At 44.0% G+C, this 24755-nt stretch overlaps 1 protein-coding gene across 3 annotated transcripts; it reads left to right on the top strand.

The window, feature by feature from the left end:
• Positions 1–74: 74 nt before the first annotated feature.
• On the top strand, positions 75–24431 carry crocc (ciliary rootlet coiled-coil, rootletin). Of its 3 annotated transcripts, none has more exons than XM_080890981.1 (37): positions 75–324; positions 4434–4560; positions 4637–4779; positions 6035–6226; positions 6307–6384; positions 6477–6568; positions 8863–9028; positions 9129–9235; positions 9323–9550; positions 9771–9861; positions 9941–10027; positions 10112–10297; positions 10545–10744; positions 10855–11037; positions 11338–11482; positions 12283–12429; positions 12698–12928; positions 13999–14192; positions 14272–14399; positions 14493–14662; positions 14753–14932; positions 15133–15267; positions 15382–15525; positions 15871–16109; positions 16193–16352; positions 16455–16622; positions 16725–17148; positions 17417–17580; positions 17681–17801; positions 18011–18174; positions 18573–18788; positions 19526–19750; positions 19830–19979; positions 20114–20314; positions 20885–21016; positions 22262–22435; positions 23801–24431. In XM_080890981.1, the coding sequence occupies exons 1-37, from the start codon at positions 214–216 to the stop codon at positions 23897–23899; spliced, it is 6102 nt and encodes a 2033-aa protein (XP_080747107.1). In that variant the 5' UTR covers positions 75–213; the 3' UTR covers positions 23900–24431. The 3 variants fall into 3 exon arrangements, with proteins under 3 accessions (XP_080747107.1, XP_080747109.1, XP_080747108.1); XM_080890983.1 differs by having other exon boundaries at positions 78–235; XM_080890982.1 differs by lacking the exon at positions 75–324 and adding an exon at positions 3808–4091.
• Positions 24432–24755: the final 324 nt, after the last annotated feature.

Raw genomic sequence — 24755 nt, 5'->3', positions numbered from 1 at the left:
CATTCAAAATGCCAGCGCGTTATGGAGCTCGGTGTGATCATATGATAGACCCGCCGCTGATCTGTATGAACTGGAAGTCCCTCCCCGGAAAAAGCATGGAGAAGATTTCGAAACAAGGCGACCCTGCGTGCAGGGAGCCGACGGTCCGTTTGTAAGTGCCGGGATGAGCTTCGTGCCTGCTTTTGCTGTGTAAAAAGCCCACGCAGAGGAGAAATGGAGAGACGGCAGGAAAACGGTGAGCAGAACGAGCAGCCGAGGAGAGATGTTTATCAGACAGGGAAGCGGATGTTTTCACTGCTAAAGCTGCAGCAAACACGACATGATGTAGGTGTAGATGGTGTTTATATTCAGCCTCTTGTTTCCACAGCAGTCACGATCTCCTCCTCTGATGGTTGGGTTGCGAAAAAAGTCTCCGTTTAATTTTGGTTGGATGCTGCGCGGCTTAACGTGCAACCATCTCCCTCCTCCAACTCCTCCAACTCCTCAGACTTTTGAAAACTTGGGCGTGTCTTTGTGGATGTCGGTGGTTTCTGTGCTTAAAGAGGATGTTGGCGATGAATCGTTTGGCCGTGTTCTCCTTTATATGCACATAATAAACGAGAAGCGCAGAGGCATCTGCTCAGGAAATCAGTGATTTAAGGTCGGTGCAGAAGAAGTCCCGTTTGTTTAACGTGTGGGGAAGAGCGGACAGTTTGGGGGTGTGTTCGCATTTGGAGATTCAGGATGAACAATTGCGCAGACCGACAGATTTTTAAGGTTTAATTTCACTGAAGTCAGTACCAGTTATTTCCTGTCACACCAGTAGGGGGCGCCAAAGATATGAATAAGTTTAAACTGAACTTTTCGTTCCTGGGAAATGAAAATCTTTCATTTATTTCAGATTAGAATACTATGGTTTTACGCCAGCCACTTTATTAGTACACCCTGCTTGTGCGGGACCCCCGCCTTTAGAGCTGCTTTAATTCCTAGTGATCTTAGCTGACAGCAGTGTCTCCTGTCTCCTTCTGCATGTCTTGGTTGGAACAAGTAGTTATTGGAGGTACTGTTGCCTTCCTGTTATTCACCTCCGAGCTCTGGCATCTATGAGGCATCTTCTCCCAGAGAAGTGCTGCTCATTGGATATTTTCTCTTTTTAAATCCTAGAGATGGTTTTAAGGGAAAATCCCAAGAGATCAAAAGTTTCTGTCGCCACATCCAAAGTCACTTTAATCACCTTTGTTCCCCATTCTGATGCCACGTTTGAACATCAGCAGGTCGTCTTGACCGTGTCTATGTGGCTCAATAAACTGAATTACTTTCATGGGGCTGATTAGACATTTGCCTTAAAAGGTGTGCCTAATGAAGTGGTCGGTGAACGGGTGTCAGGCGTGACAGCATGACTGATGATGTCACAACACATCAGTGTTTTGTTGTTTATTCCTGTAAGTTTAAATTTCAGTCATTCAGAAATTTAAGTCAGCATTCACCAAAGTCATTACAGTCCAATGAAACTGTTGTTAAAAAAACAAAATAACTTTTTAATTAAAGGAAATAAAATCAAAAACTCAGAAACTTGGGGGGGAAATCCCTGTAATAATAATAAAGCTGTAATAACTTTGAGTTTTGATGTTTATTCCTGTAAGTCCTTTTGTATTGGGCCTTTTTAAGGACATTTAATCTGGTAGTACTCGCTCCCCCAGGGCCCTGTGTGGTTTCAGGGGTTATAGGGTGGAGGGATGGTAATGTGTACTGTAAGAGAAAGTACTCAGAAGCATAGAAATGCAAATGGAGTGTGAGCGGGAGAGCTGGGTTAAGGCAGAGTGGGGGGTCTGGTATTGACACAATGATCCTCTTGTCTGTAACCTTGACAATTCAAACGCCACACAGTGCAGCACACACCCCGTCATCTTCAATGCCTGTGTCACAAAGCAAACAACAAAGCAGATGCTTTGTTTAACTTTGTGCTAAAGTTGCTAATGTATTAAAATTAAAAATGTTTAAACGCTAAAAGAAGAAGAAGGAGAAGCAGAAAACAAAGTCAAGTGTAAAGATACGAAATATTTGTGATTTTGTGAATTATTCCGATTACAGCTGCTTGAATGTAAAGATATAATAATGGAGAAGATGTCACCTCTTTGCTCCCCCAAAATTCCTGAGCAGGAACAATACCCTTCCCACAGAAAATATTTATCAGAAATGAATAAAGTGAAGAAAACTGTGGATACACCATAATGTTGTTACAATCCACGTATTCAGTGGGAGAAATGTTTTGTCACTCATCCAAGTGACTACAATAAATAAATAAAAAATAAATAAAATAAAGTAGATCTGTGAAACGGTACTTTAGTAAAGTATTTTAGTAAATGTACTAACTGTGCATGCTCTCATCCAGTGCACGCTGTGGGTTTTACAGTATTGTAGTCTGATTGCATTGGTGGGAGGGGGGTATCAGTAAGATTCAGTCATGCTGCCCCCTCTGGATGTACCCCTGCCCTTCAGAAATGAAGAAATACCCCAAACCCACTAGTGTAAAGCTATATCAAGATAACATTTTATACCTTCCCTTTTTTGATTTTGCAAACACGTATTCATAGTTTCATGAAGCAGATCCAAACTGTGATGACAGTCATCACCCTAACACCAAAAATACTGAACAGCACTAAAAGGAAAACTGAAACTGCCTGAGGCAGCATATTTGGTTTTGTCTGGACTTGTCCAAACACTTTTTTAAAACTACTGACCTTAAATATGTTTTATGTCATGTTTAGACTACTTCACTGCATTTCAGAGGAAAATATGAAACCCTTATTCTACCATTTAAGTGACAGTCACAACTTTTCAAAGACATAAAAAAGTCACACACACACATCCATGTGCAGAGCACTTAACACGTAAAAATATAATACAAGTGTAAATGGATAGATCTGATCCTTTTTGTGTCATTAAAACTAAGAAGTGGCACAAATTATCTGGATTAATAATAATAATAATAATAATAATAATATGATTGCAGTGACAAGATGTTATTTGTTATAACTGCTTCTTTGACTGGCAATAATTTTGTACTTTTAATTAACCCCTTAAGCTGGAGGATATTTTTAATTATTTCTATTTTAGTTATTAATTTTAAAAGATCCTTAAAAACACTCAGTAACAGCTGCACTGCTGCACTGCCACTACTTATGCTTAATCGAAACAGGAAATTAGAGAGTAAACTCCAGCGCTTTGGTAGAAGCTTATGCTCTGTTGTTTTTTGTTTGTTTTTATTTTTAAACCCTCATATTCAAAAAGTGATTGCTGCTGTTTCTGTGGTTGTTTTTTTTTATTTTTTAGTAAAGTCCATTCTTTGCTTGTGTTGGTAAATAGACTGTAGTCAACTTGATTTATGAAAGGCTCATATCTTGGACAGGTCACTCTGAAATAACCTTTTAGTCTTAATGAGACCTTTGACCTGGATAAATAAAGGCTACATAAAAGTTACCTAAATGAGAGATGTTTCGCAGATTTTGGGTCAACAAGTCAGTTGTAACAGACGGTCTGTGTTTTTGGCAGATGATCACTTTTTGGCACGACGCCGTAAAGGAGTTTAAAGATATCTGCTGCTTCTCTCGGTGGGCTCAGGAGTGCCGTAACTATCTGAATCAATATTAACATACTGACGTCACAAAAATCAGGTTAATTGTTCGGTATCTTCTCTCAACTGCGAGGCTCGAGAGTAGCTGGATATCAGTGACGTGTGGAGGGCTCTGAATGTGAGAAGTGGGAGTGTGGTGGAGGAGGTGGGGTGTGCATTTTAAAACCTGCTAATCCTGCTGTCCTCAATCTCTGCCTCCCGGAGGAAGAGGAGGAGGAGGCGACGGGACGGACGCGCACTGCTCCTCTGCGACTAAACTTTGTCGGCTCATACCAAATAAGCAGCTAAGGCTCACAACTGTTTCATTTCCCCGCTCCTGCTGCAAAGCAACAGACCATCGCTGACACCGTGAAGACGTAGCATTTATTCGGAGTTAATCCTGTTACCCGGAGGATTTTAAATACCTGCCGGTGCGATGAGCGCTGCGGAAAACTCCGCAGAAAGCGACTCCAGCAGTAAACTGGAGTCTGTGATCCAGGTGAGGCTCGCCGGGCCCGCTCCAGCTCACTTGATCATTTCATTAAATGACACAGGTGTGGGGCAAATAATAGCGGCTCATCTGGGGCGTGCATGCGCTTGTTTCTGTTTGGGAGCAGTTTTGTGTATCTATTGCGCAGCAGTCGTGGTCCTGTGCCTGTCGTGGCACCGTTGGGTTTGTGGCACTTTTCAGACACATTATTGTGATCACTCGGTTTCTGTCATGTGTTGGGATTTTCTGTGTTTACAGCCTTATTTCATAGTTTCTCAGCTCTGTGTTGCTGATCTTTCTCTAAACGTCACAAACTAAATAAAAACGGCTGCGCCTGTCCTCCTCCACCAGAGGCTGGAGGAGAGCGTTCTGTCTGAGGAGAAGAGGCTGACAGTCCGGGGTCCTTCACCTGATGCCCCCCCTACATGTCTGCCAGCACGAGTGCGAGAGATTGTGACAAAGAACCTCAGCGACAACGGTGAGTTGCCACAGTCCTCTCTCCTTCACATCAACTCAGTGCCGTCTTTGCCTGACTTTGGCCTTTCTTTGAGCAGCAGGGGCCATGTCCTCGGTCATGTCCCTCCAGGAGGAGAACCGAGTACTGCAGGGGGAACTGGCGAGGTTGGAGGACCTGCTGGCACACAGCAGAGCCGACCGAGACGAGCTCGCCATCAAGTACGGTGCAATCAGTGAGAGGGTAAGGCAAGTCTCCAGGATGCCTGCAAACAGCACTTAGTGGTCATTTTGGTAGAATAGGTTGAGAGGTGGATGGAATCATTATAGCCTGTTAATCTCTTGCGACAAGTTCAAACACTCTTCAGGTGCTCTGGCTTTACACACATTTAAAGCTGAGGACCGTGCCACATTTCCTTTTCCTCATTTATGTGTTTTTTTGGGTCCTTCCTTTGTCTGAGATTTGCTCGTCTCCCAGGTGATGGGGGCTGGAATCAACTGAAGTGGAATGTTGCCATGGCGTCTGTCACCCTGGGTGACTGTAAACAGGGGCTTCAATGGCGAGGGGAGATGCAGTGTTGGGTGGGTGGGTGAGTTGGGTGCTACAGCTCATTTGGGGTGGGTTGAACATTACAAAAGGAATAACTGCAGCCTGCTTCCTAAAGCACGAAGAAACTGTGCCGGAGATCGTCCAAAGGAATCTTTTCTCTTTAAAGAATAAATAAATTTATATATGTATATTTTACTCTTGTAGGCTGTTGAGATGCCTGCTGCTTTAATGTCACACATAAAACAACCAATTTAAAGGAGAGTGTCCACCTTTTATAACTTAATGGACTCATTTCAAAAGTGTATTTAAAGTAATAACTGGTCTCCGCTTTGGGATACAGACACTCTGTAGTACTGAGCAGCTGGAATATATGTTAGTATGTGAGTCAGCTTTCTCTTAAATATAACGGAACTAAATGGCGCTCACCCTGTGCTGTTCAAAGTGCCAAAAAATGATTTATAAACTCAGCAGATGTGCCTCTGTCCAGATGTCACGATCAGGTTACACAAAATAATCCACAAACCTTCTTGTGAAGAGTTTCATTTAAGAGTGAACATCTATACAGCATAGAAAGAAAGATGTGGCTGAAAACAAAGTTAGTATTTCTTAAGTACTATGACCTCCATTTATGTAGTTTAAATGTAGTATTTTCCTTCATTTTATGCATTCATGTGAGGTTTCACAGGAAATGATCAGGATGTGTTTTGTACCAGTGCCATCAGTGTACGCACAAGCTGTCCAGAACAGCTGTTAAATGGTGAGATGGTTTGGGGAAATTCTGTTTTAAAGTCTGGAAAATAGTTCCCATCTCAAGTACTTAGCTCATTGAGAACATGTATATAGGTATTTTTGGATGCAGTCCAAACTTGGCAGTGCCATGCAGATCTGTCGTGAAGAAGTGCGAAATTAAACCCGACCCCTTGCCTCTTACCTTTCATTAAAACCACAGCTGGAGCAGGCGCTGCGTTTTGAAACAGGGGACGAAGACCACGATTCACCAGAGTCACGCAGCCTGGCTCAGCAGAATGTGGATTTGCGCAGGCGGCTGGACGAGGAACAGGCGGCCTACAAGCGCAAACTCACCGCATACCAGGAGGGGCAGCAGAGGCAGGCGCAGCTTGTGCAGAAGTTGCAGGCCAAGGTGCGTCTGTTTTATTTCCCTCTTCTGTTAAGTTGTTATTGATGAGGTTTGACTACTGGTGTTATTTCCTGCTCCTTCAGGTGCTTCAGTATAAAAAGAGGTGTGGTGATCTGGATCAGGCGCTGCAGGAGAAGTCATCTGAGTTGGAGAAAAACAGTGTAGGCGACCTCGAGTTTACTGTAAACATAAGGAAGCCGATTTTTATGCACAGGTTAAAAATAATATGTCCATGGTCATCTTTTGATTTTAGGGTCACAGCGAAACATCGAATGGTCGCCATCAAGATGAAGCAAGCAGCAACCTGGAGGATGCTTTAATCCGTCTGGAGGAGGAACAACAAAGGTGATGCATCATGAGAGAAGAGACATAAAATGATTTAGCTGTAAACCTGTAACGTCCTCAGACTGTTGAAAAGTATCAGTGCAGACAAACCAGAGATAACTCAGAGAAAATTCAATATTATTTATATAGTGCCAAATCAGAAAAAGGTAAAGATCCTGCAATATTAGAGAGAAAAACCCAACAATCAACCAGAGTAAACATCTGGTTAGACACCATGCTTTTAAAATTATTAGGGTTGAGTACAATAACCTCAGTTTTATCTGAAATTACAAGCAGAAGAGGTCATCCAGATCTTTGCTCCTTTAAGACATTCACACAGTTTAACTAATTGGTGTGTGTTATCTGGCTTCATGGATAGATAAAATTGTGTGTCATCTGCATATCAGTGAAAATGTATGCTATACCTTGCCTAAGGGAAGCATGTATAATGTAAACAGAATTGGTCCTAGCACTGAACCCTGTGGAACTCCATAATTAACCTTAGGGTGTGAAGAGGACCATTTACATGAACAAATTGGAGTCTATGAGATAGATATGATTCAAACCACCTCAGCACAGTACCTGTAATACCTACAGCGTGCTTTAATCTCTGTAGTAAAATGATGTACAATATTAAGATGTCAAATCAGAATCATTTGTAACCTCCACTAAAGCTGACGAGCTCTGAAACCTGTCAGGAACTCTTCAAATAAGCCATTCCTCTGCAGATGATCAGTTAGCTGTTTTACAACTACTATTTCAAGAGTTTTAAAGATAAAAGTTAGGTTGGAAATTGGCCTTTAATTTGTTAAAACAGCTAGCAGTGGTTTAATAAGTGTCATTGTAAAGAATTGTGGCACGTAGCCCATAAATAGAAACAGAAACATTAAAACCTGCACTAACACCATTTTTTTATGTCAAACTTTTTTTTTTAATTTATTTTTTTTTTTTTTTAGCAAAGTCTAAGAGGAAATTATTTAACTGGTATTTAAATAACACATTTACACTGTGACCCACATTTATGACAGCTGTGGTTGTGGGGATAGAGTGAGATGTCTGCTAATCAGAGGGTCAGGGTTCAGTCCCAGTGTTGAAATGTGTCTAAATTAGTGTGCCTGCTAGGTAAAGCTACTTTTGTCTGCTCCTTTATTCACAAGGAAGCAGCTTAGCAGGTTTCTACACGTGTCTCATTAGGCAGATTTGTTACACCAGACGCCTGTCCTTAACCCAAAATGACTTGTGACTCCTGCTGGGATCAAACCAGAGACTGCTGCACTATAGAGGCACTGTGTGTGTCTGTGTGATTGTTAAAAAGTGTTTAAGAGAGCGGGACAAAAAGCTTTATTAATGTAAGTGTGGCCTATGATGTAGCAGCACTTTGAGTAGTATGAGCAGAAGACGACTGTATAAGTCTGTTTACCACAAGCATTCATACAGTGCTTTATTTTGTGCACTTCAAGCGTGTTGTCTCTATCACACTCACACTTCAGTGGCTGTATCCAGGACAGTTTTCGGTTCATTTCATCATCTTGCCCACATCTTGCCTTCCAATTATTAGTTGAACCTCCTGAACCACAGCTAGGGTTGCACTGACTCTACAATGCTCTCAGTGCAACTTGAGCACCGGCAGTTTATTTAAAAAACTTAAATTCAGCAAGGTCGTCCTCTGAGATCAAATTCTGCTTTTGGGAACATCACACTATGATAGCTCCCTTTGAAGCTGCAAATAAATGTATATGGATTTATTACTTTAATTTTACATATGCAACAGTCTTTAAAAATGAATTTAATCAACTTATTCTTGTTTTGTTTTGTTATTGTAAGGATCGATGGACAGAATTGATATAGATGGTATTGCACTCATGCAGGAACAGCGTATTTTCATGGCCTATGTATAGCAGATATGAATAGTTATCTAACTGCCAACATAAGCTGTTGGCCAGTTAGTCCACTGAGTTATTATTTTTAATTCTTTTTATTTAGGGACTGAAGATTTTTGTGAGACATTTTTGCACATGCAGCCAAAACTATTTTTACAGAAATGAGTCATGAGCTCATCTGTGATTGTGCTCCGTTGTAATTTGACTTTAACTTTTACACCAAAAACATAGGGAATATGAGAGTGAGCAGCCTTTTTTTAAAACCACGCAGACTCTAGTTAAGGAGGATTTCATGAATTCAGTCATGTATTATACCAAACATCTGCAGGCCTGATCAATCTTCTCCTTTGCGTTTTATTTAACCACTTTCTTTGTAAACAGCTTCAGCCTGAACTGCGTGTGTTATATTTGAGTGTTTCCATGTTGTGACTTCAGGAGCAGCAGTCTGTCTGCAGTGAATGCAATGCTGAGAGAGCAGTTGGAGCAGGCTGGTTTGGCCAACGAGGCTCTCAGCCAGGATATCCGCAGGCTCACTGCTGATTGGACAAAAGCCAGAGAGGAGCTAGAGCAAAAGGAGTCTGACTGGAGGAGAGAAGAAGAGGTGGGAGAGGGATGCTTCTTAAATATTAAAAGGAAATTCAGGAAAGTCTAAATTCAGAATAATCATTACTCGTTTTAATTTCCTTTGGCCTCCTGTTCAGTCTTTCCACAGCTACTTCAGCAGCGAGCACAGCCGACTGCTGACACTGTGGCGACAAGTGGTCGGGTTCAGGAGGCATGTCTGCGAAATGAAGAGCGCCACTGAAAGGTAAACTTTGTTCTCCTCAGTCTTATTTTATCTTTTGACTCGTGTTTTGTCTCTCACTCCTTCCCGCCTCTCTCCAATCTCCCGCAGGGACCTGTCAGATATGCGTAATGAGCTGGCTCGGACGTCCCACTCTGCTCAGGTGTCCTGGGCCGGTCTGTGTGCCACGCTGCAAAGTCGGGAGGGAGGAGCAGTTGTGGCTCTGGAGCAGGAGAAAGCTCTGAGGGTTCAGCTGGAGCAGCAGCTGAGAGGTCGAGTGGCAGAGATGATGAGCTTTCAGAGCAGGATGGACGCAGAGAGAAGCGAGCTCAACGTCAGGTCAGGGTGCCGAGCCGTCCTGCAGGCTTACAGTCGTATAAGTTGTTTTTAATCGAGCTGTCCAACAGGAGGAGCTAGTAAAAGTCCCCATTGTGTAACAGCAGGAAGACTTCCAGCACTTTTCATTTAAAACAACAAGAACTGACTCAAAGTGCAAAACTAAAGGTCCTTTTTACCGTCCGTGTGAGTTTAATTTCATATTGTCTGTTTTCGTTCTCAGGTTGTCCGATTTGGTGCGAGAAGGGGAGAGACTAAAGGGACAAATTGAAGAGCGTGACAGAGAAATTGCGACACTAACGAGGAAGCTCGAGGTGAGACACCAGTCACGGAGGCCATAATGGTTTCATACTGGTCTGCTTCATGTGCTTCATGTGAATCATTTCCCTTCAGGAGCAGAGCGGCAGTGATGAGACTGACATGCAGATGATGAGGACTCACACTGAGACGCTGTTAGACACACTGCGGGACATCGCTCAGGTAAACAACACACACATTTTTACATCAGCTGATTTCTCAGTGGGAACCCAGATGGAAGGGCTTCATTTTAACCTGCGTTTACAGACGGTTTCAGCAGACGGAGAATCGTCATCGTCAGAAGCAGATCAGGACAATTCTGGGGCTGGGATTCGTGACTCTTTCCCTCGAAGGCCGTCCTCTCCCACTCGACCCTCCTCGCTGTCTCCTCTCCCAGAGGCAGCGCTGTCTGCTCTCCGCTCTGCAGTCACAAACAAGACACTCCAGCTGCAGGTGACATGTTAATCTACAAACACAAAGGACCACACACAAACATGGAACTCTCTGACAGAGGTCACCGATTTTATTTGCCCCCCTTTTCTGGATGTTTAAGACAAGCTAAACGACTTAAAAATCAATGAAGCTCAGACATTAAGTGCTAAAATCTGTGGTGAGACTTTAAAATCTTTCATGTTGTAGGTGCTGTATCCTTGTAACACCGTCATCATCATTCCCTCCACTTGTCCGGTTGTGTTTGCAGGATGTTCGAAGCCGTCTGCTCTCTGCTCAGTCGTCTGTGCAGCAGTTACGAAAACAGCTTTCTGAGTCCGAGTCGGCTAAAAGAGACGCAGAACAGAGAAGCCAAACTCTGCAGCGGGAGAGGGACGCCGCTCAGAGAGAGAGAGAGGCCGCGCTGCGAGAACGGGACCGTGTGAAGCAGGAGAGAGACACGCTGGCCAGGTTTGCCAAACTTCACCTACAAAACTCGCCTCGAGACCCAACAGTGTATTTATCCTCAACTCTGCATTATATTCTCACATGCACACACACACATGTGGTGAATGTTGCAGCGAGAAGGTGAACCTGGAGAAGACGGTGCAGGCAGCGCAGAGCAGCAGCCAGCTCCTGCAGATGGACTGCGAGAAGCTTCAGCTGACCGTGGCGTCCGTGCAGCGAGAGCGAGACCACGAGAGGGAGGAGAAGGAGGCTGCCGTGCAGGAGAGAGACCGGGCGAAGGCAGAGACGCTGAGGGTGTAAGCTGGCTAATTCGTAGAGATTAAGTGAATGTGATGTGGGCACTAATCCACACGCTGCACATGCTCACAGTGTGCATCAGCTTCCTCTACATAAGCATCTCAGTCATTAACAAACTCCTCCCTGTACAGCCCCAACATCTCATATACAGCTTTTGTGTAAAAGTTTGACTCTGTTCACAACTATTGTGCTGTCCAGTCGTCCCTTCCTGCAATAGAACAACAAGCTTCACACACTAACAGATACACACCAAGAGTCCTGCCTGATTTTCAGTGAACAACACGTGTTGCCTCAAACAGACAGAAGCAGTTTGATCAGAGCGAGAGTCGAGCCTCTGCTCAGCGTGGCGAGTTGTCTGCAGTGAGGGAGACTCACCAGCAGGGGGAGGTTCAGAGGCAGCTGCTGGAGCAAGAAAAAACACAGCTGTCTGAGGCGCTGGCTCGGGTAAGAAAATAGTAATAGTCTGTGTATTTGTCAGAGGTGAAACGCTACTAGAGTACTGCCAGAGTGCAAGGGAGCGACACTCTGCCACTTTTTTGTTTTGGATGTATTTGTTGAGATGAAATTAAAGTTAGTCCATTAAAATTCAGTTGTCAGTTTCAAGGTTTTTCATGCGAGAAAGTTAATGAAGGCAAAACGAGTGGTGGAAGTGTTCATGATATTAAGGTGCAGATTTAGTAGCAGTGTCCCAAAAACAATAGAGCATGCTTCTTTCAGCGCTAAATGTAATGTTAGACTGTGTGTTGCAAATATCAGTAAATCAAGTATTTTAAATATTTTCCCTCTGGTGTTTTGTGGAAAGGAAAATCCTACAAATACATTTGCAATAAGGCCACTAAACAACCTGCAGTGTCTACGGCTTTCAGCTCCAAAGCTGATGCTGCACGTCTTCAGACAGCAGCTTTGTAACGCCAAAAGGGGGAGTTATACGATTATTTTTGCAGCTGACCTCATAAATATATTTTTAGGAGTTTCCCTTTCGAAGCGCTGACTGTACGACTGTACATGTCGTCTGTGACACAGATTTCAGCTTTTTGAATAGTTTGTCATGAAGCAGCACTCCTCTGGAGCTCCTGCCTCCACGTGAGCTGTCTGATGTAACTAAAACTCAGAAGACTTTATGTTTTTAAGTTTAGTCAGACATTCTATTCAGTTATTCTTGAAAACTTTCAGATAAACTTGTGGTGCAATAGCCCGACTGCTTAAACAAATAGCACCTGTTTGACTGTGATTCTTCCCTCCAGGCTGAGAGCAAAAACACGGAGCTCTGTCTGCTGCTTAACAAGCTCCAGTCTGAGGATGCAGCTCTCAGAGACTCTCTGGCAAAGATGGGCAGCATGAACGAGGGTCTGGCACAGGACAAAGCAGCCCTGAACACCTACATCCTCAAGGTAAGGGAGCTGCAGTGCTATTTAAAACCTCCACATATGTAGTTTCAAGCCCATTTGATATGAAATACTCTTGTGTCTCTGTGGACGAGAGTTAATGCCAGTGTAAACAGAGTAATGTAGTTAGATTCAAATTCAGGTGTTGCAAAACTGTGATTGGTGTGCGTCATCACCCTTTTCCATCCCAGCCGAGTAAAATAAACAAACCTGTTCTAGATTTTAAGAGGTTTTCAGGCCTTTAATGTGACTTGCTCTCACCTCTGTGTCTAAGCTCGAGGAGGAGAAAGCCTTCCTGCAGACTCAGAAACGCGACGCTGAGCAGGAAAAGCTGACCATCAGAGATGAGCTGGTCCGGCTGGAGCAGGACAGGCTCGAGCTGGAGTCCGCCCGCATCACACTGCAGCAGTCGCTGCAGGACGCCGAGCTAAGCCGTGTGGGGATCGAGGTTGAGCTCCAGAGTCTCAGGGCTGAGAGACTTAAGCTGCAGGAGAAAGTCACCCAGGTACAACTACACATTACAGGGAGTGCAGAATTATTAGGCAAGTTGTATTTTTGAGGGATAATTTTATTATTGAACAACAACCATGTTCTCAATGAACCCAAAAAACTCATTAATATCAAAGCTGAATGTTTTTGGAAGTAGTTTTTAGTTTGTTTTTAGTTTTAGCTATTTTAGGGGGATATCTGTGTGTGCAGGTGACTATTACTGTGCATAATTATTAGGCAACTTAACAAAAAACAAATAAATACCCATTTCAATTATTTATTTTTACCAGTGCCTTGAATGATGGATGTTGCATTCCTGTGCACATTGTCTTGTAAATAAGAGAACACTGGAAGATATTTCCTGTTTGGAAAACACCGGTCTATTACCAAAGCTTGGTGAAAAAGCAGTCGAAGCAAACAGAATTCAAAATCTGGTATTTTAACTATGACTGTTCATTTTTATAAACCCCAAAAGACGAATTTAAAATATTTAAAACACCCATTTTGGCCCATGTTGCAAACAACATGGGCCTAAAGCGTTATTTTGAATGACCCAAAAATAAAGGCAGATAATACGACCACATGGCTGATTTCTCGCCTCAGTTATTTTAAAAACACATTTAAAAAAGGAAAGGAAAATTTTTAAATCAGACAAACTGTTGGTTAAACTTTGAAACCCAGAAGAACGCAGCAGAGGAGAGACGTGTGTCCGGTGTGTGCAGGTTGGTTTTTGCAAGGTTGATGAGAGACCGCTCACATACGACACTGTGACATGCAGTACCTTTTCTGTTTTTGAATCATCATGTACTTCACACTAATTATAAATAAAAGTGGGCCTTGATATAAACCATGAAGCTGTCTGATATAACAGTATGAAGGTGTTTCAGCTCCTCTCTTTTTAAGGCTTTTGAAAGCCGTTCTCTGATTGGCTGAACTTTGCAAAGAGAGCTGTGGGCCTTAAATGACAGTGACAAGTACATCTCTTATAACTGACATAACAGAAACTGGGTGTTTATAGGACTCTGAAGTCTGAGCTTTTGGCTCACAGAGGTCACTTAACTGACCTCATCATTTTGTACTCGACAGCTTTGTGGCGAGGTGACCTCTTTGGGTTCTGAGTTAAGTCTCGCTAGAGGAGAAGGCCAGAGGAACGAGGTGGCCTTGGAGGAGGTCGGCCGCAGTCAGGCAGAGCTGGCCCGGGACAAAGCGGCCCTCGTGGTTCAGCTGACAGCATCTGAGAGGGAGAACGCCATGCTGTCTGAGGAACTGGCTGCTTTCAGGTATGTTTGGTTTCAGACTTGGTTAATTACTCAAAAGTGCTCAGTGCACGTGTGTGTAAGTTGTGGTTGTAACCTGCAGGTCGGAGCGTGAGTCCCTGGAGACCAGCCTGTTCGAAGTGCAGCAGCAGCTCGTTCAGGTGGAAACTCGCAGAGAGCAGCTGGAGACAGAGAACCAAACCCTCAGAGTCCGCTGTGAGACGGCTGCAGGTGAGAGGAGACGTGTTTTTTATAATTAAAGATAATAAAAGTTGGTCAATAACAGGAAAGCGTTGTATTTGTTTTCCTGATTGTGATTTCCAGCTGAACTAAGGCGCGTTCGCTCAGACGGGGAGATTGCGTTGGCCCAGGCTGAGCGGGAGAAGCAGACTCTGAGTCAGACTTTAAATGCGGCACAGCTGGAGGCGCAGCAGGCCTTGCGCAAGGCCTCCTCTGAGCATCAGGAGGAGGTGGAGAGACTGGTCTCAGAAAAGGTGAGTGGGTTCAGTGGATCACTGTTAGTTTAAATGCTATTTGTATGAATGTTTTTACACTTGGATGAATGTCATCATGGTGTTTTGCAGGAAGTTGTGCGGCACAGCTTGCTGATGGAGCATGAGGTCACGCTGAGAAAGCTCAGACAGGAGATGGAGGATCAGCTCAGCAGAGCAAAGAGAGAAAAAGAGGAGCTGCAGGATGAAATGCGGACTCTGCAGCACGATAGAGATCAGTGTCTCCTCCAGGCTGAGACGGAGAAACAACAGGTCTGATCCCAGCCTGTGAAACTATTCAGTGTCTAGAGCTGTATTTATTCATCAGATAGCATGTGTCATTTAAATCTTTGGTTTAAAACAGATTTCTTAAAATAATGTCTTTGTTAGAAATGCCAGCATGGCTCAGGCTGTTCCTTCCCCCCTTTTTAAACTTTGTTTTAGTGTTAACCAGACATTTTCTGTCCTCCCAGGCTCTTTCCTTGAAGGAAGCAGAGAAGACGGTTTTGTCTGAGCGGGTTTCCAGCCTGCAGGCTGAACTGTCAGCTGCAGCCCTCGAGACCGAGCGAGTGGCCAGAGAAGCAGCTCATTACAAAGAGCAGGAACAGGTGACGGGAGGAAACGTGGAGGGTTTCACTTCCTCTCCTGATTTGTATTTTGTTGCTGTTGTCGAGGCACGAATGAAAGATTAACTACAGCATCACCCTGTTTGTTTTCCTCAGATCAGAGTCGGCGCTCTGACCAGCGAGGTGCTGGAGCTTCGCTCTCAGCTGGAGGATGCAGCCTCCGCTCGTGAGAGGGAGCTCCACAGTCTACAAGAGACATGTAGTGATCTCCGCTCGCGTGCTGACATCGCTCTCAAAGAGGTAGATCATCCTCTACAAGAGCCAAAATGCATAATATCAGATACCAACATCCCAACATATACCTGGTTTCCACTGATGTGTCGAACCATGACTTGATGGCCCACATTTGAACGGATTTGAGAAACAAGAAGTTAGAAAATAAATTGCTATAAGAAGAACATCAAAGCGAGGAGAATCTGCCACTGACCATCAGTGTTTACAACTTTTTTGCATCTGTGGAAGGTTGTAGATATGGGCAGAGGTCAAATATGAAAACATAAAACAGTTTAATTAATTTGTTTTCATGCTGGAAACAAACAAATGTTCTGTCCAGTGACCTCATTTCATCTGATTTTCACCCACCAGCTGGAGCAGTGCAGAGCCGCCCTCGCAGCCACAGAGGAGAGCCGAGACCAGCTGAGGCGGGACTTGTTGGAGACTGAACGCCGCCTGAACCAAACTCAGGACTCAGCAGAGAGCTACAGGAGAGAGGGCACAGAGCTGCGCCGTGGCTTCAGTGATGTCACCAAGGAGAGAGAGGCTCTCAGCCAATCAAATACTTACCTGAGAGAAACTCTGCGAAGTGCAGAAACTGAAAGGATCAGGTATGCATGAGATTGGCAAAGTAACCAGGGACAGAGACACAGAGTAGATGAGATGTGTAAGCAGTGTGTGTGTGTTTTGTTAGTGTGAAGCGACAATGTGAGGAGAAGGAGCAAAAGCTGTCTGTGCTGGAGGAGAATTTGTCTTCCACTCAGAAGGAGGTGACAGAGCTGCGGAGCTGCCTGAGAGAAGTTGAGAGATCACGACTGGAGGCTCGGCGAGAGCTGCAGGAGCTCCGCAGACAGGTCAGGCATGCAGTCATCTCTCTCACATCTGAGCAGAACCTGGGAAATATGTTGCACACAGTTTTGCCTCTAAATGTAAATTTTCCTTTTGTCTGGCTCCAGCTGAAGGTCCTGGATGGAGAGAAGGAGCAGAAGGAGAGGGAGGTGGCAGAGCTGCAGACTCGCCTGTCGCTGGAGGAGCAAAGAGACGAGGAGAGAGGAAAAGAGGTTTTCACCCTCAAACAGAAGCTGGCTGAAGCCGAAACAGCCAGAGAGTCCCTCAAGAAAGAAGTGAGAGTGGAGCAAAGTGAAGAAATTTCCAGCTCTTTGTTAATCTTGCTGTCTTCAGTGTGTCACTGCTGTCTCTTCTGTCTTTTTTTTATGTTAATGCAGCTTTCCATGACTCAGAAGCGTCTGCTTGAGTCTGAGTCGGGCTGGCGCAGCTGCGAGAGAGAGCTGACCGCTCAGCTGCAGGAGGCTCGAAGCTGCGAGAAGAAGCTTCAGGACGAAGCTAAGAACTTGTCCCTGCGTGCTCAGACGGCCCAGGACTCCGCCGCTCACTGCAGCCTGCAGCTGAGCGAGGCGCAGGGCCGGCTCGCCGCCACTGAGTCGGAGCTGACCCGAGCCGAAGCCACGAGGAGGGACCTGGAGTTTCGTCTGAGCAGCCTGCAGTCGGCGCTGACGCGGACGCTGGGCATTGGAGCGAGTGGCAGAGGACCCAGGGGGAGGAGCCCAGGAGGGAGCTCCACATCACCTGGCAGCATGTCACGCCACCACAGCGTCTCACCTCTGCGCTCCTCGCTGTCGCCTCCTAAAGGTGAGAAGCAAACACGAGGCCTTTGTTTCATTATTGTTGCAAAGTGTATTTAGCTCTGAGACAGGATGTTTCATCACTCTGATAAAAAATGACTCCAAGACTCTTCAAATTTTAGCATAATTATAGAAAAAAATTACTGCTTACTGACACTCATAACGAATAACATGAGGAATTACTTTTTGCTGGTCTTGTCTCTGTAGCATTATAAGAACCCTCCTTCACTCCTTCAGCTATCTCAGCGTAACATCTTTCTGTTTCTCCTGTACAGAAATTCGAGGAAGCACCCCTGACAATACTTTGGGCTCAGGCGCTGTATCTCCTGAGAGAGGGGATACACCGGTGCCTCTTCTTCAGTCAGAGCTGGACTCCGAGACTGTGCGAAGCGGTCTCAGAGACTTCCTCCAGGAGCTGCGTGATGCACAGAAAGAGAGGGTAACGGGGCTGCGCGGCACGAAAATGACAGTACATAATAACTCGAGGATAATCTCTTTGTTTGTGTAGCTCAAGTCTTTGTTTATTGCTAATTTTGAAGGATGATGTCCATTGTCAGCTGGGGGCCGTGCAGCGGGAGCTGGAGGAGCTGAAGGTGGAGCGGGACTCTGCTATGAGTCGACTCACTCAGCTGCAGTACTCCATGCAGGAGTACCAAGAAGGTTAGAGAGTTTACCCAAGTTGTTTAGAAAGAAGGAGATTTTAGATGAGCTCAGGGAAACTTTTCGCTTTCAACAGTCCGCTTTCAAAACTCTGAAATAACCTTCATCTGCACAATGAAGGCAAGCTGCCCAAAACCCATTTCTGAGTAGAATTAAAATGAAGTCCGATAATCTACTGCAGGCTGTGTTGTTTGGATGTCTCATTATAGGGAAGCGTGGACTGGATGAGCGCCTCACCACCACCCAGATTTTGCTCCAGCAGCAAGAAGAGGCGGTGAGGAGAGGAGACAGAGAGCGGCGAGCTCTCAGCGACCGGGTGAAGGATTTAGAGCGAGCGCTGCAGGCCTCTGAGACGGATAAGAAGCACATACAGGTACTCCATGTTTTGTGTTGTCACTCACACAGCAGTGATCCCAGCTCGGCTACAGTCAACATATGGTAGCGCAACAGAAGGACAATAACGGGAAGCGTGCACTGTCGACAAATGTAATAACAACAGATGCTGGCGCACACTCAGTGTTGCACCACCTGTGGAGTCCCCTGCCAGCTCTCCATATGTTTGTTTTTAATGCCAGCACCTTTCAAAATGATTCACCTTCTGGGCTGTGTGTGCTACTGAGTGAATCTTTTATCTGTTGTATTTTTTAGAACAAACGTATTGAGAAGACAAGGAGATTGTTGAGCTGTGGCTCCTCTCTGTTTCTAATTGTCTGTTCAAACATAAGTGAACGTAGACTTAATATGACCCTTCTCCTCCATCCATCTCTGCAGGATCAGTTAAATAAGCAGCGTGCTGCCGAGATCCGCCTGGAGGTGGAGAGGAAGCGCCTGCGGGAGGCGCTAGAGGCAGCTGAAGCTCGCGCCACCAGGGTGGAGCTGGGGAGGCGCAGTCTGGAGGGGGAGCTGCAGAGACTCAAGCTGAGCCTGGGAGACCGAGAGGCTGAGAGTCAGGCCTCCCAGGAGCGCCGCGACTCTCTCGTCAAACGGGTACAGAGCTGTTTATTTATGACTCATGATCAGCTTAATGCGATTAGTTGGGCCTGAGAATTTCCTTCTAATACAGGAGATTTAATGTCACTGATCAGCTGGTGAACATTTAATTATGATTTAAGGCTATTATTTATTCTTATAGTCTGCCATTTAGCCAGACTGATGTACACTATAGTGTTTACATATACAAATAAAGCAACGACTTAAATACAAAAACATCAGAATTAAAAACTTAAAATCTAAAGAAACAAAGCAATCAGCGTCAGTAAAAGTTACCTTGAATTCATAAAAGTCCCATTAACTAAATATAAGAGATATAAGATGGATTTAGATTAACAGATTTTGCAGAAAGCGCACCAAGAAATCTTAGAAACAGTGCTGCTCTGTCTCCTCAACCATAGTCGACATCAGGTGAGATCTGCCGGGGCTGATGTCCTTGAGATAAAAAGCTTTGCTGTGGGGGGCAGCCTCTGCTCTGTCGCACCGTGGATATGTGAAAAATAGTTTCAGTTAATCCACCACTCACTCCTGGTTTCTGTTTCCAAGGAAACATTATTAGTTGTAGTGATTATTCACTAAAATAAAAGCATTATGCAGCAGCTGCACTTTATAGTTGCGGTCCTGGTCGCTGCACTACATTTGACAAAAAGCAGCACTGAAATCTCAATTTGATTAAAAGAAAAACAGTTTTTTTTGTTTTGGCCTGAAATAAACTGGTTTTGTACTAATTGCAGGTTACTGAAGGAGAAGCCCGCGTAGCTCTGCTGCAGAGAGAGGTGGAGATGCTGAGCCAGACTCTGCTCAAATCTCAAGAAGGTGAAACTTTACTCAGGGAAAAAATCACTTCTCTCAACCAGACGATTCAGGAGGCGGCGGCCCTTCAGAGCAGCACGCAGGGTCGTATGGCTGCCCTGCAGAAGACGCTCAGCATGGCTGAACAGGACAGAAGGCTCCTGCAGGTGAGAGAGAAAACAAAGGGCTTCAAACAGCGTGGCTCAGATGTGAATGTTGACGTGAGAATTATTCTATGCCGTTAAGGAACAAATGGATGCATCCCGAGCGTCATTAGCTGAGGCGAGGAGAAACACGGCCACCCTCACTGAGCGCGTGCAGAACCTGCAGACCGAGCTGACCGAGAGTGAGCTGCGGCGAGAAGAAGTAGAGTCTGAGCTGAAGAGCGCTCAGGAGGTTAGAGACAAACAGATCGCCAGAGACGCTCGTCCACCTGCAGGGCTGCCGATCTGAAGCTGTAAAAGAGTAGATTCTGCACAATGCTGAACTCAGGCCGGTGTTCTTGATAGATTTCTGTCTTCCTCCGTCAGGCTCTGCGACAGCGCTCAGCCAGTCTTGCAGAGGCTCAGCGCAGCGCCCAGTCGGCTCAGACAGAGCGGGCCGCTGTGGAGGAGCGGCTACGTGCGCTGCAAAGAGCAGTCGCCATGCTGGAGACAGAGAAAAAAGATGCAGAGAGGCAGGCTGTGAGGCTGGAGAAAGACAAGAACGCACTGAGAAACACACTGGACAAGGTCAGCGCTGTGTCAACACGTGTTTGTTTCTTTGTTTGTTTTCTTTGTGACCATCTGACATTAAAGATATTAGATTTATATGCCAGTTAAGATTCAAAATGACCTGCAGAGCCTTATAGCTACACCACACACGCTGATGCATTAAAATTACTTTTAAATAAAATATCAAAACAGCCTGAGAGAAATAAAATGTTAAAAACGTCGGATAAGTACGAGCTCCTCTACAAAATTGCCTCCAAGCAAATTCTAATTGTATGATATCATTTATATAAATCATTATAAAAACATGAGAAGTTGATTCTTTTAGTATTCTAATAAATATTTAATATTTACTTCCCTTCATTTAAATAAATGTTTCCAGAAATTCTGAATAAGATATGACATTTATACACATATAAAGTGTTTCCTTTGTCTCTTAAACTATAGAACTGCACAAAAACACCGCTCACATACTGTGTTCACCATCTTGGATGAGTGTTTTAGTCACCACACCACCACACCAGCTCGCGTCCCTGTTTTGAACGGCTTGCTTCGCTGTTGTTACATGTCCATGGTTACATTTTTCATCAGGTTGAACGTCAGAAGCTGAAGTCTGAGGAGGGCACGATGCGGCTGTCTGCAGAGAAGAGTCGCCTGGATCGCTCTCTAAACACAGCCGAGCAGGAGCTGCAGGAAGCACAGCAGCAGATACTGATGCTGCAGGTAGGGAACGGCCGCTGATGGAGGCAAAAGACGACCAAACTGCTGCCGAATCCTGCTGAAAGATTTTGTTTACTTAGCTGTGGCTGGATACGTCTACTGGAAGTGAGGGTTTGTGCAGAAAGAGCGGGCGAGAAGAAAGCCAAGCAGATGTTTCACAGTGACAAAATAAACCTGAGTTCTCGACTTGAGCAATGAGCTTAAAAAGACTTTAAAATGATTTTTTTAACATGCAAGGTGACATAAATGTGTAATAATCTACATTTTTCCCGTGGATGTAAAAAACAAGATTAGTTTTAATGTTATATTGTAAAGTTTAAGTTCATAAAGTGACATCTGAGTAATTTTCACAGATAACCAAACGATTGGACCAAAGACATGAGATAGTTTTGGGAAAGCTTAACTATGTTTTTCTATTTACCACAGACATGCCAAAAACAAGCAAATAAATTAAGCTGCAGTGGGTTTTGGAGGAATTTTGAAACGCTCATTAAAGTTGTTTATTTCAGGCCGGTTTAACATTTCAGACTTCTCTTTTCTCCTCATTCAAGCCAAACTTTTCCCAAGCTGCAGAAATGTGCTTTAACCGTCGCAGTAAATCCCAAAGCTTTAACGTTCGCTGCAGAGTTTTAAAGACTGTGAGGCTAACGGCCGTGTTTGGAGTCTTTTTTTTGTTGCGTATTCTTCGATTGCTGAAGTCTTAAAAAGAGGAAAACACTTTGTGTTGTGTGACCTGATTCCTGCTGCAGGTTTGTTTGCGTGAACCATCACTGATTTGGTGGAGGACTTTAAAAGTCCCAGGTGTCACTAGATACCAGATAATTTCATTTCTTTGAATTTACTTTTTCTAGTTCACAGATCTGGAATCAGATTTGGACATGACTTTATTAGACTATGTGACGTCTTCTTTCATTAGGATGATTCACTTTTCCCGCATTTTGTCTTGCAAATGACACACAGCTTGTAGTTGACCTTGTTGGACAGCTGTTTTACATGTTCTTAGACAGGCTCGCTGCAGCGCTCCAAACGATATGCTTTATTATTATTATTATTAATTTTTTTTTTGTACTCTGTTGTAACTCCATCCATAAAACTCCAGTCGTGTTGGCTTACCTCCAGATGTTCCTCTCCTTTTACATTTGGTTGTCTTCCCGTGTGTGTGTGTGTGTGTGTGTGTGTGTGTGTGTGTGTGTGTGTGTGTGTGTGTGTGTGTGTGTGTGTGTGTGTGTGTGTGTGTTTCATGAGTAGACTCAGCTGGCTGAGATGGAGCAGTCTCACAGTTTGTGCGAGAGTTTGGTGAGGCAGCGCGAGGAGGCCCAGCGGGAGGCGGAGAGGCTGAGGACGAGCTTTCGGGATATCGAACGGACGCTGGGCACTAGAGAGCGCGCTCACCGGCACAGAGTCAAAGGGCTGGAGGAGCAGGTGCTCACATTGTGCTGTGTTAAAAGCTTTTTTTCTCTTTTTTACCAAGTTCACCTGTAGACACACCTGATGCTGGTGTTTCTGTTGCTTTTAACAAAGTTGTTCAGAATATATATATAATCCATCCATCCGCTTTCGCTTATCAGGGTCGTGGGGGGCGCTGGAGCCTATCCCAGCCGTCATAGGGCGAGAGGCGGGGTACACCCTGGACAGGTCGCCAATCTGTCACAGGGCTAATACACAGAGACAGACAACCATTCGCACTCAAACCTATGGGCAGTTTAGATTAGTCAATTAACTTATCCCCACAAACTGCATGTCTTTGGACGGTGGGAAGAAGCCGAAGTACCCGGAGGGAACCCACGCAAACATGGGGAGAACATGCAAACTCCAAATGTTACTTAGCTGGATCCAAGTTTCATTGAGTATAATAGATATGATGGATCATATCTGTGGCACAGACACATCTGTGTTTCTTTCAACATCAATAATGTTGCTTCAGCACAACTGCTTAATCAGTCTCATTGTTTTTTACAGGAAAAAAAACTAATAAAATGATGGTGCTTGGATTTTTTTTCAACAAAACTTCATCTTAAAATGTTGTGCAAACACAGATGGAACAATGCGATCATTAGTATGTTGAGGTGGGAAGTAACAAAAGTACAAATATCTGTAATTTCTGCTTCTTAGTTTTTAAAAACAGGCACGCTATTTTATGTTTAAAGCATCGGAGGGACGTTTTTGTTTCCCAGCACCACACGACTTCAAAACAAGGAGAAAACATATAGTTTATGTGTCATTTTTTGCACTATACTCAGTAAGTTAAGTTAAATTAAATTAAAAAGTAAGTAATTAAATACAGAACCTGTATTGGTGATACAGGTGCATCACTTCCTGAGCAGCCTTTCTGGTGTGCAAGTGTTCCTGAGCCCATGGAGTGATTTCAATGACTGAATCAGTTTTGAAGTTTTGATCAGTTTTGATTCCTCCAGATTCTTCAAATGTTTTGATGATATTATGTGCCACAGATGATATTTGAAGGTTTATGTTGAGGAACATCACATTTGCATTACATGCATTTGCAGACTGGTGAATCTCTGCCCATCTTCACTTCTGAAACGCTCTTTTTATATCCAGTCACATTAATAATCTGTTACTAATTAACCTAATCAGCTGCAAATAAGTTCCTCCAGCTGTTTGTTTTTAGCATCACTTAATTTTCCAGCCTTTTGTTACTGCCTTCAAAATCCCACTCTTCTGTCCACATCTGTAACCTGCGGACTGGATTTAAAATTGAATCATGTCATCAGATTTAAAAATTACATGTTTAACTTCTGTTTGTTGTCACCTTTATCATTACTGCAGGTGTCTACTCTAAAGGAGCAGCTTCAGCAGGAGATGAAGAGGCGGCAGCCGTCTCTCCCGTCCTCCGTGGTGTCGGCAGGGAACCGAGACGCAGCTTGAAACCAGAAACACCAGCAGGAAACTCCATCTTGAATGTCTCATAGCAACAACGCTACTCCACGGTTACTGTACTGTTTCAAAGATGTTTTATTTTGTGACACTGAATGAACACTATTGTAATTTTGAAGCCTTGTGTTTGTTTGTTTTTTTTCATTTTGACTCAAGAGAGAATAGGTGGAGCATTATGATTCAGCCAGCTGTGCTGAAAACACCAGCGGCCGGCCTGATTACTGGCAGCCATCTGCACTCGATCTTTGTCCAGCATATTCCCAAATTTCTTGTTCTTATTCAAGAATCACCACAGGACTCTCCTCCAGACAGGCTGGAATGAAAATCTGCAGATTCCTCCACGTTCATGTGAACAGATGAGGACAGAAAGGGAGGACTTGGGTTTGTTAGGAAACAAACAAACTGAGCATAATGAAGGAATTGTACTGTATGTTCTCTCTGAAACAGATTTTACTGATTATCTGATATATATATATATATATATATATATATATATATATATATATATATATATATATATATATATATATATATATATATATATATATATATATATATATATATATATATATATATATATATATTTAGACACTATTTTACCACTGAAGTCTGAGTGCTGCAGTGATGGTGCAGTTTTTTTATTAGGTTAGTTTTACTGCTTTTTACTTTATGTATAAATACTGACACTGGTGATTAATAAGGACAGAGTCACTCGTTTGGACAAAGGGAAGCCATGTTTCCTGGAAAATAAACTTGGCTGTGTGTCCTAACTCATGTCTGCTCATTAATACGCTTCAATACGCTGAGCTGCAGCCGGGAATCACACCTGAGTCAATGAGCTGATCAG

The sequence above is a fragment of the Rhamphochromis sp. 'chilingali' genome, assembly GCF_963969265.1.
Source record: "Rhamphochromis sp. 'chilingali' genome assembly, chromosome: 9".
NCBI classification, from domain to species: Eukaryota; Metazoa; Chordata; class Actinopteri; order Cichliformes; family Cichlidae; genus Rhamphochromis; species Rhamphochromis sp. 'chilingali'.
This window is presented reverse-complemented; position numbering and strand designations above follow the sequence as displayed.

Coding starts and splice junctions, on each gene's coding strand:
- crocc (XM_080890981.1), top strand. CDS start 214: ATGGAGAGACGGCAGGAAAACGGTGAGCAGAACGAGCAGCCGAGGAGA. Junction 19,751..19,829: donor AGGACAGAAGGCTCCTGCAG/GTGAGAGAGAAA, acceptor TATGCCGTTAAG/GAACAAATGGATGCATCCCG. Junction 19,980..20,113: donor AGCTGAAGAGCGCTCAGGAG/GTTAGAGACAAA, acceptor TTCCTCCGTCAG/GCTCTGCGACAGCGCTCAGC.